The sequence below is a fragment of the Liolophura sinensis genome, chromosome 8 (assembly GCF_032854445.1).
Source record: "Liolophura sinensis isolate JHLJ2023 chromosome 8, CUHK_Ljap_v2, whole genome shotgun sequence".
Lineage (NCBI taxonomy): Eukaryota > Metazoa > Mollusca > Polyplacophora > Chitonida > Chitonidae > Liolophura > Liolophura sinensis.
The window spans coordinates 55,882,635-55,898,042 of record NC_088302.1 but is presented as its reverse complement, the minus strand read 5'-3'; the positions used below and the strand labels follow the sequence as shown (position 1 = coordinate 55,898,042).

The 15,408-nt window shown below is 41.3% G+C and overlaps 1 protein-coding gene across 1 annotated transcript in view; it reads left to right on the top strand.

Moving 5' to 3' along the window:
• The first annotated feature begins 677 nt into the window (after window positions 1–677).
• LOC135473784 (transcription factor IIIA-like) overlaps window positions 678–15,408 on the top strand; it is a 34,470-nt gene continuing 19,739 nt past the window's right edge. The window contains exons 1-3 of the mRNA XM_064753677.1: window positions 678–810; window positions 3,401–3,513; window positions 6,308–6,398. Of these exons, the coding sequence (XP_064609747.1) occupies window positions 679–810; window positions 3,401–3,513; window positions 6,308–6,398 (336 nt within the window). The 5' untranslated portion in view covers window position 678. The remainder of the gene's footprint in view (window positions 811–3,400; window positions 3,514–6,307; window positions 6,399–15,408) is intronic.

Genomic DNA, 15,408 nt, shown 5'->3' with positions numbered 1-15,408 from the left:
TTGTCAGGTACGTGACTCAGGAGAGTGCTGGGATAGCCTTCAGTGTGCTGGTTGAGTGAAGCATAATTCTACGCACGAGGATAGCATTTTAGCTAAAATTTCAATATGACTGATTGAATGCATCATGTGCTGTTGTTTAACTTAAAGACACGTAATCTGTATCCAAATAATGGGACACCTGCTACAATTAAACAAATGATCGAGACCTATTTTGCTCCTCTGACTTTCTCTAGTTTGAGAATAGAGCTGCAGACACAGGTAGGCCCTGCTGAGGGCCTCTATGAGCACACGTCTATACTGAGAGGAGAGGATGTACAATGAATGAAAGACAGGAATGTTAACTAAGATATTTCTTATGGTGAATTTGTGTCAAACCATAAATCAGCCCTAGGGGTTTAACTTCGTGAAGGATAGGAAGAAATGTTGGGCTGCAGTTCGTGTATTAGGCTGGAATAGCTGTCAAAGTCACATGACTTATCACGTGACCTGTTAAACTGAATCCGCTTCATAACTTTTCTTAAGCATTTGTGGCAAAGAAATTTATATTATTTGCTTAAATTCTTTAATACTTACTCAGCAGGAATGAGCAAATTACCACAGCACTGTTACTCTTTATTGCTATCATGCTATTTAATTACGAATGTGCGGCTCGTACAGACCAACGGTAAACTAATGAACATGGCGGAAGGCCCAAAACGACGTGACAGCAGTGGATCTGTTCATACTTTTATTTGTTCTCATCCTGAATGTGATATGACATTTTCCAGGAATGACAGGCTCATTATTCACATGCGTACACACACAGGCGAGGTAAATTGATGGGTTGGTGAATTTGCGATGTTTGAAATGTTGAACAATCAATCACTGCACTGCTGAATGGACGCCACGTGGTTTTATTTACATGTAGCTTGCGGCCTTCGCATGTTATTCTCTTTGTGGTATCATTTTCAAATTGTAGTGATGTCGAGATATACAACGGGAGCCGCAAACTTCAGACATAGAAACTAAAGCTGCATTGATAATGCATTATACTCACTCACGCTGTCATGTCACTTTGACGTGATGATATGTTGGCTAACATTACGGCCCAAATGGAAGTTAACGTCTCACTTAGTGAACTAAACAAATACATCCCACAATATAACTGACCTTGATTGTTAATAGCTGTTACCCGATAATGACCTAACTGTTGTGCTCCTGGCTGTGTCGGTCATAATCTCATATACACTAAATGGATTAGTGGCGTTGCTTTTTTTTTTCTCACCAATGAAATGAACATTCCTAAATCAGTATACTCCTCTTTGGGTACAGAACATTGCCTGTTTTCAATCTGAAATAAATGTATATGACTTTACGTATTGTATTCATTTACAGGCACCAGAAAAATCAAATGATTTGATCACTGGTTGTCATGATCAGAGTTTTCTTAATCTTAGGATCAAAACCATCTAAAATCATAATTAAATGATAACCCAAACTAGACAAAAATGTGAATAAGGAAAACCAATGTGGACTCCTGAGTTTATGCTGTAGAGTTACATATAAACACTCAAACAGATACTGATACAGAAAACATAGCTCATAAAGGTAATGTGACTGTCGCCAAACATTTAGCAGCACCAGTTGTACATTGTGCATCATGTCCCTGAAGTCCAGACTGATATTTTGATTGACTGGATGTACAACCCCAAACAGGATTCGGATGTTCTGCCACAGTAAATGTCAACTTTTGTGGAAAAAGTCATGTTTTCTTCATGTTTATCTTTGGGCCAAGAATTTGGGAGCCTGTATGTAAGTAGCATTTTCCCCTGTAAGATGCATAACTCAAGACCCCCCTTGAGTATGTAGGAAGTTCTCGCGGTAACCTGTGGGTGGTTGTGGGTCTGCCTGGTTTCATCCCACTGCTTGGCAACCTTCCACTGCTCAATGTCCTCCCACTATAATACTGACCACAGTCATATATGTCAAATATCCTTGAAATATTGAAATCAAATAAATAAATACACTGCTCCCTCGAAATAAGGCGTTCATTTGGACCCAAAAGATTCATGTCGTGCTATGATCGAATGCATGCAAAATTAAATCCTGACAAGGGAGATAATTTGTAATGGCTGGAGTAAGCAGAATTCTGAATGTGACTGAATGTGACTGTTGTAGGTTATGATACAAAATGTACAAAAGAATTTCAGGTATTTGTGTTGAATGAGTTACCCACTTTAATAAAACAATAACAGTTATAAAAATTTTTGCATTTCTCTCAATAACATGTAAAGTGATTTACCTTTACCTCTGCGAATCGAGATGTTTGAGAAAGACAAACTTTAAACCTGCATGACAAGAGTATGTCAAGAATTCCTTACTTTTTTTTGTGGAATAATGTATTTTGGAGAGAACAAACCTTAGTTCTTCTTGACAGTGTGTAAGAAAACAAACATGGCGGCAACACATTGTTGCATTGCTGAACTGGTGACAACATATATGGTGATCAAAATAAACACAAAGGAGGATTCTTGCCTAGTCATCGTAGGCCAAGCCACGATTGGTCACTCCACAATACATATATTTCCATTTTTATTTACATAACAGCTCAACAGATTGATAATGTTTTTCGACTAAATTCCCACCGCTCCGGCAGGCAAGCCAATCATGGTGATTTGAAAGAAACATAACCTGTGAGGAGATTCATGGTTTTGTTCTGTGGTGATGAACTCTCCAATATTCAGTGTTTTCGTAAATGTACTGTAAACTGAATGCTTCAAATGGACAGTGCCACATTACAGGAGAGCTCATAATTCTGCACAAAATGCCACATGTGCAACTCTTAAATTTAATCAGTGAAGCTTTAAATGAAAGTAAACAACTTGAAGTCAACAGCAGCATCATATGCAGAGGGCTTTAATAGCACCCAGCAATGGTGAAGGGAAGCAATTCAGCTGAGGTCACGTTCCTAGACTCTTGCACGAGCCTGACTCATTGTTTACCCAGGTATGGTAGGATTGTGATTCTCAGCACAGTTTTTATTTGTCATATTACGAATTTACATCAAGAAAGACTTGATATACACTCAGTCAAAAGTGATGCCTGAGGATGTACTTGTGACAACAATATGCCCTTTTTCCTATGCATATATTGACAAAAAAAGAGGGGGAACACCACACAAGTTAATTCCAATTTCACGGTAAATCGATCTGCGTAGATTTAAGGGAGCAGTGTGATAAACATAAAATAAAGTATATTCATGAGTATTGTAAACAGTTTGGCTTGCTCATTTTAAAAATTAGACTTAGTAAATATAGGAAGTTCAAATAGGGTGGGAATCCCCCCAGTCCTAACCAATGCGGGGTTATATAACTAACAGCAAACCTAAATATATATTGTATTTTATTTATTTATTTTTCAGAAGCCTTTTGTGTGTGAGGAGTTTGGGTGTTGTAAGAGTTATGCCAGAGCTGCACACCTGAAGAGGCACGTGGAGACGTCTCACAGTGAAGCAAAACAGCAGGACAAACTGAAGTAAGTCCTACCCTCAGCGTCCGTGACAAGATCTAGGTATCCGCATGCTGTCAGAGAGGGTTATTAGGCGTCTGCACATTGTCTGATAGGTGTTCTAGGTGTCTGCACATGGTCAGATAAGGTCTTTCAGGTGTCTGCATAATGCCAGATAGGTGTTTTAGGTGCCTGCATGATGTTAGAAAGGGTGCCTGGATGTTGTTAGGGAGGGTATCTCGGTATCTGCATGGTGTAAGAGAGAGTTTTTAGCTTCCTGCTTGGTGTAAGAGAGGGTTTTTAGTTTCCTGCATGGTATCAGAGAGGGTTTTTAGCTTCCTGCATGGTGTCAGAGAGGGTTTTTAGCCTCCTGCATGGTGTCAGAGAGGGTTTTTAGGTGCCTGGATGTTGTCAGAGAAGGTATCTAGGTGTCTGCATCGCGTCAGATATATGTTTTATCTGTTCATATTGTCAGATTTGAACATTTACATGTAGGTGCCTGCTTTTTATCAGATAGAGGGTTAGATGTTTGTACATTGTTGGATAGGGTGTAGGTGTTTGAGTATTCTCAGATAGAGGTTCGGGTGTTTGTATATTGTTAGATAGGTTTTAGATGTGTGAATATTGTCAGATAGGGGTTTTATATGTGTGAATATTGTCAGATAGGGGTTTTAGATGTTTGAATATTGTCAGATGGGGGTTTTAGATGTTTAAATATTGTCACATGGGGGTTTTAGGTGTGAGAATATTGTCAGATAGGGGTTTTAGATGTGTGAACATTGTTAGACAGGGGTTTTAGATGTGAGAATATTGTCAGATAGGGGTTTTTAGATGAGGGTTTTAGATATGTGAATATTGTCAAATAGGGGTTACAAATGAGTGAATATTGTCAGATAGGGGTTTTAGATGTGAGAATATTGTCAGATAGGGGTTTTAGATGTGTGAACATTGTTAGATAGGGGTTTTAGATGTGAGAATATTGTCAGATAGGGGTTTTGGATGTGTTAATATTGTCAGGTAGGGGTTTTTAGATTAGGGTTTTAGATGCGTAAATATTGTGAAATAGGGGTTTTAGATGTGTGAATATTGTCAGATAGGGGTTTTAGATGTGTTAATATTGTCAGATGGGGTTTTTAGATGTTTGAATATTGTCAGGTAGGGGTTTTGAATGTGTGAATGTTGTCGGATGGGGGTTTTGGATGTGTGAATATTCTCATATAGGAGTTTTAGATATGAGAATATTGTCAAGTAAGGGATATAGATGTGTTAATATTGTCAGATAGAGGTTTTAGGTGTGTGAATATTGTCAGGTAGGGGTTTTAGGTGTGTGAATATTGTCAGGTAGGGGTTTTAGATGTGTGAATGTTGTCAGATAGGGATTTTAGATGTGTGAATATTGTCAAGTAAGGGATATAGATGTGTGAATATTGTCAGATAGAGGTTTTAGGTGTGTGAATATTGTCAGGTAGGGGTTTTAGATGTTTGAATATTGTCAGATTGGGTTTTTAGATGTGTGAATGTTGTCAGATAGGGGTTTTAGATGTGTGAATATTGTCAGATAGGGGTTTTAGATGTGAGAATATTGTCAGATAGGGGTTTTAGATGTGTGAACATTGTTAGACAGGGGTTTTAGATGTGAGAATATTGTCAGATAGGGGGTTTTAGATGAGGGTTTTAGATATGTGAATATTGTCAAATAGGGGTTACAGATGAGTGAATATTGTCAGATAGGGGTTTTAGATGTGTGAATGTTGTCAGATGGTTTTTTTAGATGTTTGAATATTGTCAGGTAGGGGTTTTAGATATGTGAATATTGTCAGATAGGTGTTTTCGCTGTGTGAATATTGTAATTATGGGTTTAACGTGTCTACATATTGTTAGAGGTTTGAGGTGTCTGAGTATTGTCGGATAGGTGTTTGCCGATTGTAGAAATGGTTTATTTGTTGGGTCTTTTACATTGTAAAAGACCCAACATGACATTTTGATGGCATGTAAACCCTCATCAAACATGAGGCAAATCCTGTATGGTGAAATTGTAGCCATTTCAGGGTAAGCAGCAAGGCCTGTGGATGTGTACAGAACAAGACCTTGTGGGCTAAGAATTTGAAGGAGAATTACAGTGCAAAACATATTTGGAAGTGTGCTTTATGTTTAGAGCCATACTCTTTATGCTGCATGTGTCGCTCTCGATGCTCTCTTTACAGCACTGCCACCACTAGACAAGCTTGACCTTTGGAGGCTATGTGATGCACATTGGCTTCTTTAATCTTACCCTCACCACAAGTGTCTTTCCTCCCGCCATAATGCTGGCCACCGTAATATTTATTAGTGAAATATTCTTGAGTACGACATGGAACACCAATCAAATAAATAAATAAATCACCACTTGTCTCCTCACATGGAACTATTTAATAAGTATTCATCAGTAAAATTTTTTCATTTGTTGGTTAGAATGTTTACTTTAGATAAAGAGAATGTATGTGTATTAATAATTGATAGAAAGAATGGTTAAGACAGGGCTTTTGTGATTCTCACATCACTTCCTACCCCATCCCCATGACACCAGTGGCCTTGGCATTGTTCAAGATTTCTGTGCAAAATTTACTAGTGGTGGCAGTAATGTGAAAACTAAGAGAGTATGGGATAGAGCCTGAAAACTTGTCTGACAAGGTACATGCAAGTTCAGGGGAAATAACCCTGCCAACCATATACTTGTAGTCCCATATAGTATAGGAGGACATGCTTCATTAAAAGCAGTCATGATATGATTACAGTTTGCTGATACATTATCACTCTGTCTTGTTTTCCTTTCTTGTTTCAGATGCACAGTTGAAAGCTGTGAACAAGAATTTGCTAACAGTTTGAGTTTAAGCCGTCACATAGAGCGGATACATCAGCCCAAAGAATACAAGGTGGGTGGATGTGATTCAAGAAAAAAACAAGAAGGAAATGAATTAAAGTTGAGGATGCTTATACGTACTAGTTAAATTTGAGAGTCATTTTATACTGAAGATATTCTATTGGAATTGTGAATGTTCAATGTCTGGTTTGTAACGCAAAATTTGAGTTCAGTTGAGAAGTTTTCTAATAGCAGCCAACAAGCCTGGTAATCCCTTTTGAACTCTTGAATATCATTATTTTCTCCTATGTGGTGTTTTGTCACTTGTACACTTTACCTCACAGAAGTAAAAAGAAGTAAAAGTAAGCTGGAATTTAAGACATTTGTAGTTTTGGTAAGAAAGTTTTTTTTGTACTAAGGTGCAAACTGGCAGACAAGCTTTGGTTCATAGTTCCAACATTCTGTGATGCCAGTAGTGTAGTAACAATAACTTGTGATCCCTTCGTCTGATTATCTGTACAATAACTTGTGCTGACTTCGTCTGATTATCTGAACAATAACTTGTGATAACTTCGTCTGATTATCTGAGCAATAACTTGTGATGACTTCGTCTGATTATCTGAACAATGACATGATCACTTCATCTGATTATCTGAGCAATAATTTGTGATCACTTCGTCTGATTATCTGAGCAATAACTTGTGATCACTTCGAATATATCAACAATGACTTTCCTTGTATGTGGTACATGTATGTTGTCATTCATTGCTCAGAGCACCTTTCAGCTGGTACACCTATCCTTTATGTCCACTGGTACATGTATATTGTCAGTCAGTGCTCAGAGCACCTTTCAGCTGGTACACCTATCCTTTATTTCCACGGGTACATGTATGTTGTCAGTCAGTGCTCAGAGCACCTTTCAGCTGGTACAAAAATCCTTTATGTCCACGGGTACATGTATGTTGTCAGTCAGTGCTCAGAGCACCTTTCAGCTGGTACATCTATCCTTTATTTCCACTGGTACATGTATGCTTTCAGTCAGTGCTCAGAGAACCTTTCAGCTGATACACCTATCCTTTATTTCCACGGGTAAATGTATGTTGTCAGTCAGTGCTCAGAGTACCTTTCAGCTGGTACACCTATCTTTCATTTCCACTGGTACATGTATGTTGTCAGTCAGTGCTCAGAGCACCTTTCAGCTGGTACACCTATCCTTTATTTCCACAGGTACATGTATGCTTTCAGTCAGTGCTCAGAGAACCTTTCAGCTGATACACCCATCCTTTATTTCCACGGGTAAATGTACGTTGTCAGTCAGTGCTCAGAGCACCTTTCAGCTGGTACACCTATCCTTTATTTCCACGGGTACATGTATGTAGTCAGTCAGTGCTCAGAACACTTTTCAGCTGGTACACCTATCCTTGATGTCCACAGGTACATGTATGTTGTCAGTCAGTGCTCAGAGCACCTTTCAGCTGGTACACCCATCCTTTATTTCCACGGGTACATGTATGTTGTCAGTCAGTGCTCAGAGCACCTTTCAGCTGGTACACCTATCCTTTATTTCCATGGGTACATGTATGTTGTCAGTCAGTGCTCAGAGCACCTTTTATCTGGTACACTCATCCTTTATTTCCACTGGTACATGTATGTTGTCAGTCAGTGCTCAGAGCACCTTTCAGCTGGTACACCTATCCTTTATTTCCACTGGTACATGTATGTTGTCAGTCAGTGCTCAGAGCACCTTTCAGCTGGTACACCTATCCTTTATGTCCACTGGTACATGTATGTTGTCAGTCAGTGCTCAGAGCACCTTTCAGCTGGTACACCTATCCTTTATGTCCACGGGTACATGTATGCTTTCAGTCAGTGCTCAGAGCACCTTTCAGCTGGTACATCTATCCTTTATTTCCACTGGTACATGTATGCTTTCAGTCAGTGCTCAGAGAACCTTTCAGCTGATACACCTATCCTTTATTTCCACGGGTACATGTATGTTGTCAGTCAGTGCTCAGAGCACCTTTCAGCTGGTACACCTATCCTTTATTTCCACAGGTACATGTATGCTTTCAGTCAGTGCTCAGAGAACCTTTCAGCTGATACACCCATCCTTTATTTCCACGGGTAAATGTACGTTGTCAGTCAGTGCTCAGAGCACCTTTCAGCTGGTACACCTATCCTTTATTTCCACGGGTACATGTATGTAGTCAGTCAGTGCTCAGAACACTTTTCAGCTGGTACACCTATCCTTGATGTCCACAGGTACATGTATGTTGTCAGTCAGTGCTCAGAGCACCTTTCAGCTGGTACACCCATCCTTTATTTCCACGGGTACATGTATGTTGTCAGTCAGTGCTCAGAGCACCTTTCAGCTGGTACACCTATCCTTTATTTCCATGGGTACATGTATGTTGTCAGTCAGTGCTCAGAGCACCTTTCATCTGGTACACTCATCCTTTATTTCCACTGGTACATGTATGTTGTCAGTCAGTGCTCAGAGCACCTTTCAGCTGGTACACCTATCCTTTATTTCCACTGGTACATGTATGTTGTCAGTCAGTGCTCAGAGCACCTTTCAGCTGGTACACCTATCCTTTATGTCCACTGGTACATGTATGTTGTCAGTCAGTGCTCAGAGCACCTTTCAGCTGGTACACCTATCCTTTATGTCCACGGGTACATGTATGCTTTCAGTCAGTGCTCAGAGCACCTTTCAGCTGGTACACCTATCCTTTATTTCCACTGGTACATGTATGTTGTCAGTCAGTGCTCAGAGCACCTTTCAGCTGGTACACCTATCCTCTATGTCCACGGGTACATGTATGTTGTCAGTCAGTGCTCAGAGCACCTTTCAGCTGGTACACCCATCCTTTATTTCCACGGGTAAATGTATGTTGTCAGTCAGTGCTCAGAGCACCTTTCAGCTGGTACACCCATCCTTTATTTCCACGGGTACATGTATGTTGTCAGTCAGTGCTCAGAGAACCTATCAGCTGGTACACCTATGCTTTATTTCCACAGGTACATGTATGTTGTCAGTCAGTGCTCAGAGCACCTTTCAGCTGGTACACTCATCCTTTATTTCCACTGGTACATGTATGTTGTCAGTCAGTGCTCAGAGCACCTTTCAGCTGGTACACCTATCCTTTATTTCCACTGGTACATGTATGTTGTCAGTCAGTGCTCAGAGCACCTTTCAGCTGGTACACCTATCCTTTATTTCCACTGGTACATGTATGCTTTCAGTCAGTGCTCAGAGAACCTTTCAGCTGATACACCCATCCTTTATTTCCACGGGTAAATGTACGTTGTCAGTCAGTGCTCAGAGCACCTTTCAGCTGGTACACCTATCCTTTATTTCCACGGGTACATGTATGTAGTCAGTCAGTGCTCAGAACACTTTTCAGCTGGTACACCTATCCTTGATGTCCACAGGTACATGTATGTTGTCAGTCAGTGCTCAGAGCACCTTTCAGCTGGTACACCCATCCTTTATTTCCACGGGTACATGTATGTTGTCAGTCAGTGCTCAGAGCACCTTTCAGCTGGTACACCTATCCTTTATTTCCATGGGTACATGTATGTTGTCAGTCAGTGCTCAGAGCACCTTTCAGCTGGTACACTCATCCTTTATTTCCATGGGTACATGTATGTTGTCAGTCAGTGCTCAGAGCACCTTTCAGCTGGTACACCTATCCTTTATTTCCACGGGTACATGTATGTTGTCAGTCAGTGCTCAGAGCACCTTTCAGCTGGTACACCTATCCTTTATGTCCACTGGTACATGTATGTTGTCAGTCAGTGCTCAGAGCACCTTTCAGCTGGTACACCTATCCTTTATGTCCACAGGTACATGTATGCTTTCAGTCAGTGCTCAGAGCACCTTTCAGCTGGTACACCTATCCTTTATTTCCACGGGTACATGTATGTTGTCAGTCAGTGCTCAGAGCACCTTTCAGCTGGTACACCTATCCTTTATGTCCACGGGTACATGTATGTTGTCAGTCAGTGCTCAGAGCACCTTTCAGCTGGTACACCCATCCTTTATTTCCACGGGTAAATGTATGTTGTCGGTCAGTGCTCAGAGCACCTTTCAGCTGGTACACCTATCCTTTATTTCCACGGGTACATGTATGTTGTCAGTCAGTGCTCAGAGAACCTATCAGCTGGTACACTTATGCTTTATTTCCACGGGTACATGTATGTTGTCAGTCAGTGCTCAGAGCACCTTTCAGCTGGTACACTCATCCTTTATTTCCACTGGTACATGTATGTTGTCAGTCAGTGCTCAGAGCACCTTTCAGCTGGTACACCTATCCTTTATTTCCACTGGTACATGTATGTTGTCAGTCAGTGCTCAGAGCACCTTTCAGCTGGTACACCTATCCTTTATGTCCACTTTACATGTATGTTGTCAGTCAGTGCTCAGAGCACCTTTCAGCTGGTACACCTATCCTTGATGTCCACAGGTACATGTATGTTGTCAGTCAGTGCTCAGAGCACCTTTCAGCTGGTACACCCATCCTTTATTTCCACTGGTACATGTATGTTGTCAGTCAGTGCTCAGAGCACCTTTCAGCTGGTACACCTATCCTTTATTTCCATGGGTACATGTATGTTGTCAGTCAGTGCTCAGAGCACCTTTCAGCTGGTACACTCATCCTTTATTTCCACGGGTACATGTATGTTGTCAGTCAGTGCTCAGAGCACCTTTCAGCTGGTACACCTATCCTTTATTTCCACGGGTACATGTATGTTGTCAGTCAGTGCTCAGAGCACCTTTCAGCTGGTACACCTATCCTTTATGTCCACTGGTACATGTATGTTGTCAGTCAGTGCTCAGAGCACCTTTCAGCTGATACACCTATCCTTTATTTCCACGGGTACATGTATGTTGTCAGTCAGTGCTCAGAGCACCTTTCAGCTGGTACACCTATCCTTTATGTCCACTGGTACATGTATGTTGTCAGTCAGTGCTCAGAGCACCTTTCAGCTGGTACACCTATCCTTTATGTCCACAGGTACATGTATGCTTTCAGTCAGTGCTCAGAGCACCTTTCAGCTGGTACACCTATCCTTTATTTCCACTGGTACATGTATGTTGTCAGTCAGTGCTCAGAGCACCTTTCAGCTGGTACACCTATCCTTTATGTCCACGGGTACATGTATGTTGTCAGTCAGTGCTCAGAGCACCTTTCAGCTGGTACACCCATCCTTTATTTCCACTGGTAAATGTATGTTGTCGGTCAGTGCTCAGAGCACCTTTCAGCTGGTACACCTATCCTTTATTTCCACGGGTACATGTATGTTGTCAGTCAGTGCTCAGAGAACCTATCAGCTGGTACACTTATGCTTTATTTCCACGGGTACATGTATGTTGTCAGTCAGTGCTCAGAGCACCTTTCAGCTGGTACACTCATCCTTTATTTCCACTGGTACATGTATGTTGTCAGTCAGTGCTCAGAGCACCTTTCAGCTGGTACACCTATCCTTTATTTCCACTGGTACATGTATGTTGTCAGTCAGTGCTCAGAGCACCTTTCAGCTGGTACACCTATCCTTTATGTCCACTTTACATGTATGTTGTCAGTCAGTGCTCAGAGCACCTTTCAGCTGGTACACCTATCCTTGATGTCCACAGGTACATGTATGTTGTCAGTCAGTGCTCAGAGCACCTTTCAGCTGGTACACCCATCCTTTATTTCCACTGGTACATGTATGTTGTCAGTCAGTGCTCAGAGCACCTTTCAGCTGGTACACCTATCCTTTATTTCCATGGGTACATGTATGTTGTCAGTCAGTGCTCAGAGCACCTTTCAGCTGGTACACTCATCCTTTATTTCCACGGGTACATGTATGTTGTCAGTCAGTGCTCAGAGCACCTTTCAGCTGGTACACCTATCCTTTATTTCCACGGGTACATGTATGTTGTCAGTCAGTGCTCAGAGCACCTTTCAGCTGGTACACCTATCCTTTATGTCCACTGGTACATGTATGTTGTCAGTCAGTGCTCAGAGCACCTTTCAGCTGGTACACCTATCCTTTATGTCCACAGGTACATGTATGCTTTCAGTCAGTGCTCAGAGCACCTTTCAGCTGGTACACCTATCCTTTATTTCCACGGGTACATGTATGTTGTCAGTCAGTGCTCAGAGCACCTTTCAGCTGGTACACCTATCCTTTATGTCCACGGGTACATGTATGTTGTCAGTCAGTGCTCAGAGCACCTTTCAGCTGGTACACCCATCCTTTATTTCCACGGGTAAATGTATGTTGTCAGTCAGTGCTCAGAGCACCTTTCAGCTGGTACACCTATCCTTTATTTCCACGGGTACATGTATGTTGTCAGTCAGTGCTCAGAGAACCTATCAGCTGGTACACTTATGCTTTATTTCCACGGGTACATGTATGTTGTCAGTCAGTGCTCAGAGCACCTTTCAGCTGGTACACTCATCCTTTATTTCCACTGGTACATGTATGTTGTCAGTCAGTGCTCAGAGCACCTTTCAGCTGGTACACCTATCCTTTATTTCCACTGGTACATGTATGTTGTCAGTCAGTGCTCAGAGCACCTTTCAGCTGGTACACCTATCCTTTATGTCCACTTTACATGTATGTTGTCAGTCAGTGCTCAGAGCACCTTTCAGCTGGTACACCTATCCTTGATGTCCACAGGTACATGTATGTTGTCAGTCAGTGCTCAGAGCACCTTTCAGCTGGTACACCTATGCTTTATTTCCACTGGTACATGTATGTTGTCAGTCAGTGCTCAGAGCACCTTTCAGCTGGTACACCTATCCTTTATGTCCACTGTACATGTATGTTGTCAGTCAGTGCTCAGAGCACCTTTCAGCTGGTACACTTATCCTTTATTTCCACGGGTACATGTATGTTGTCAGTCAGTGCTCAGAGCACTTTTCAGCTGGTACACCCATCCTTTATTTCCACTGGTACATGTATGTTGTCAGTCAGTGCTCAGAGCACCTTTCAGCTGGTACACCTATCCTTTATTTCCACTGGTACATGTATGTTGTCAGTCAGTGCTCAGAGCACCTTTCAGCTGGTACACCTATCCTGTATGTCCACTGGTACATGTATGTTGTCAGTCAGTGCTCAGAGCACCTTTCAGCTGGTACACCTATCCTTGATGTCCACAGGTACATGTATGTTGTCAGTCAGTGCTCAGAGCACCTTTCAGCTGGTACACCTATGCTTTATTTCCACTGGTACATGTATGTTGTCAGTCAGTGCTCAGAGCACCTTTCAGCTGGTACACCTATCCTCTATGTCCACTGGTACATGTATGTTGTCAGTCAGTGCTCAGAGCACCTTTCAGCTGGTACACCTATCCTTTATGTCCACTGGTACATGTATGTTCTATTTACGTCGCCAATACAAATGCAGTGTGAACACCTCGGTTGTTATGGAACCGAACAATATGGAAACATTGCATGAATTTGTCTCCTAACTCTCTGCTATCGTGCGTCACACATGTACAGGTGGAATGGCAGACTATCAGAATTATGCTTATCCAATGTTGGTATTATCCACATATGGATGTTTCAATGTAGCAGTATATTTGGACAGGCATCAGAGCGTATGTGACAGACAATTTCCTGGTGGGAGTGTTAAGTTATTTTTTTATTTATTTAATTGTGTTTTTAATGCTGTTATAACTTTTCACTTGAATGACGGCAGTGTGTTTTATGGATTGATAAAACTTGAGTGCCAGGTGTAAACCCCTGACGTTCATTGGGTAACAGACCAACCTCCTGACATAAAGCCACACTCAGAACTGCAAGAGCTAGATTCGACTACGTGACCTCAGGGTCAACAGTCTGACACTTTAACCATCTCAGCCAGTGAAGCACAGCTGTATGATATAGCTGTGCATATATTCAGATAGAACATAGAGTATTCTCTAGTCACACATTGGCCCCCTGGCTCAGATGGTTAAAGCACTGGCTTGCATTCATCACGTCCTAGTGAAATGAATCCATGTGTTCAAATCCAGCTCTGGAGACTTTATGTTAAGAGGTTTGTTTCTTATTTCCCAAAGGTCAGTTGTTTTCTGCAGGCACTCGTGTTTCCTCCAGGCACTCGTGTTTCCTCCAGGCACTCATGTTTCCTCCAGGCACTTAGTTTTTCTCCAGGCACTCATGTTTCCTCCAAGCACTAAGGTTTTCTCCAGGCACTCAAGTTTCCCAACAGGCACTCAGGCTTCCTCCAAGCACTCAGGTTTTTCCCAGACTCTCCAGTTTCCTCCACCCACAAACCTTACTGCTGTCACATAAAGTAAAAAAATTCTAAGGAATGTTTTTCAACACCAGCCAATCAGTGAACAAGGGCCAATGGGATGAATCTCATTCTAACTATCTTAGCACATGATATTAAGCTGCTTACCACAAGTACATGAAAATACTGGAAAATAACCAATGTTTGGTCATGTTAACGTAAACATTATGTGTTTAACCATGTAAACATTAGGTGTTTTACCTTGTAAACATAAACATTAGTTGTTTTATGATGTAAATGTAAAAATTAGGGTGTTTGGCATGTAAACATCTCATTAGGTGTTTTACCTTGTTAATGTACACATTAGGTGTTTTACTATGCAAGCGTAGGCATTAGGTGTTTAACCATGTAAACATACACATTAGGTGTTTTACCATGCAAATGTAAACATTAGGTTTTTACCTTGTAAACGTACACATTAGATGTTTTACCATGTAAACGTAAACATTACGTGTTTACCATGTAAACATTAGGTGTTTTACCTTTTAAACATTCACATTAGGTGCTTTACCATGTAAACATTAGGTGTTTTATCATGCAGACATAAACATTAGTTGTTTTACAATTGAAACATGAACAAGTATACTGTAGCCATGTTTGCCTCAGCTTCCTTGATCATGTGACCATCTTGTACCAAATTAGCACATGTTCGTGTCCGTCCAAAAGCATTGGTCTACGGTTATCGGTCTACGGTTATCGGTCTACGGTTGTCTTACATTTTGCTTTATTTACTGATCTTCACCTTCATCAAACAGGACTAGATCTACTCAGTGTTTGCAGGATATTGA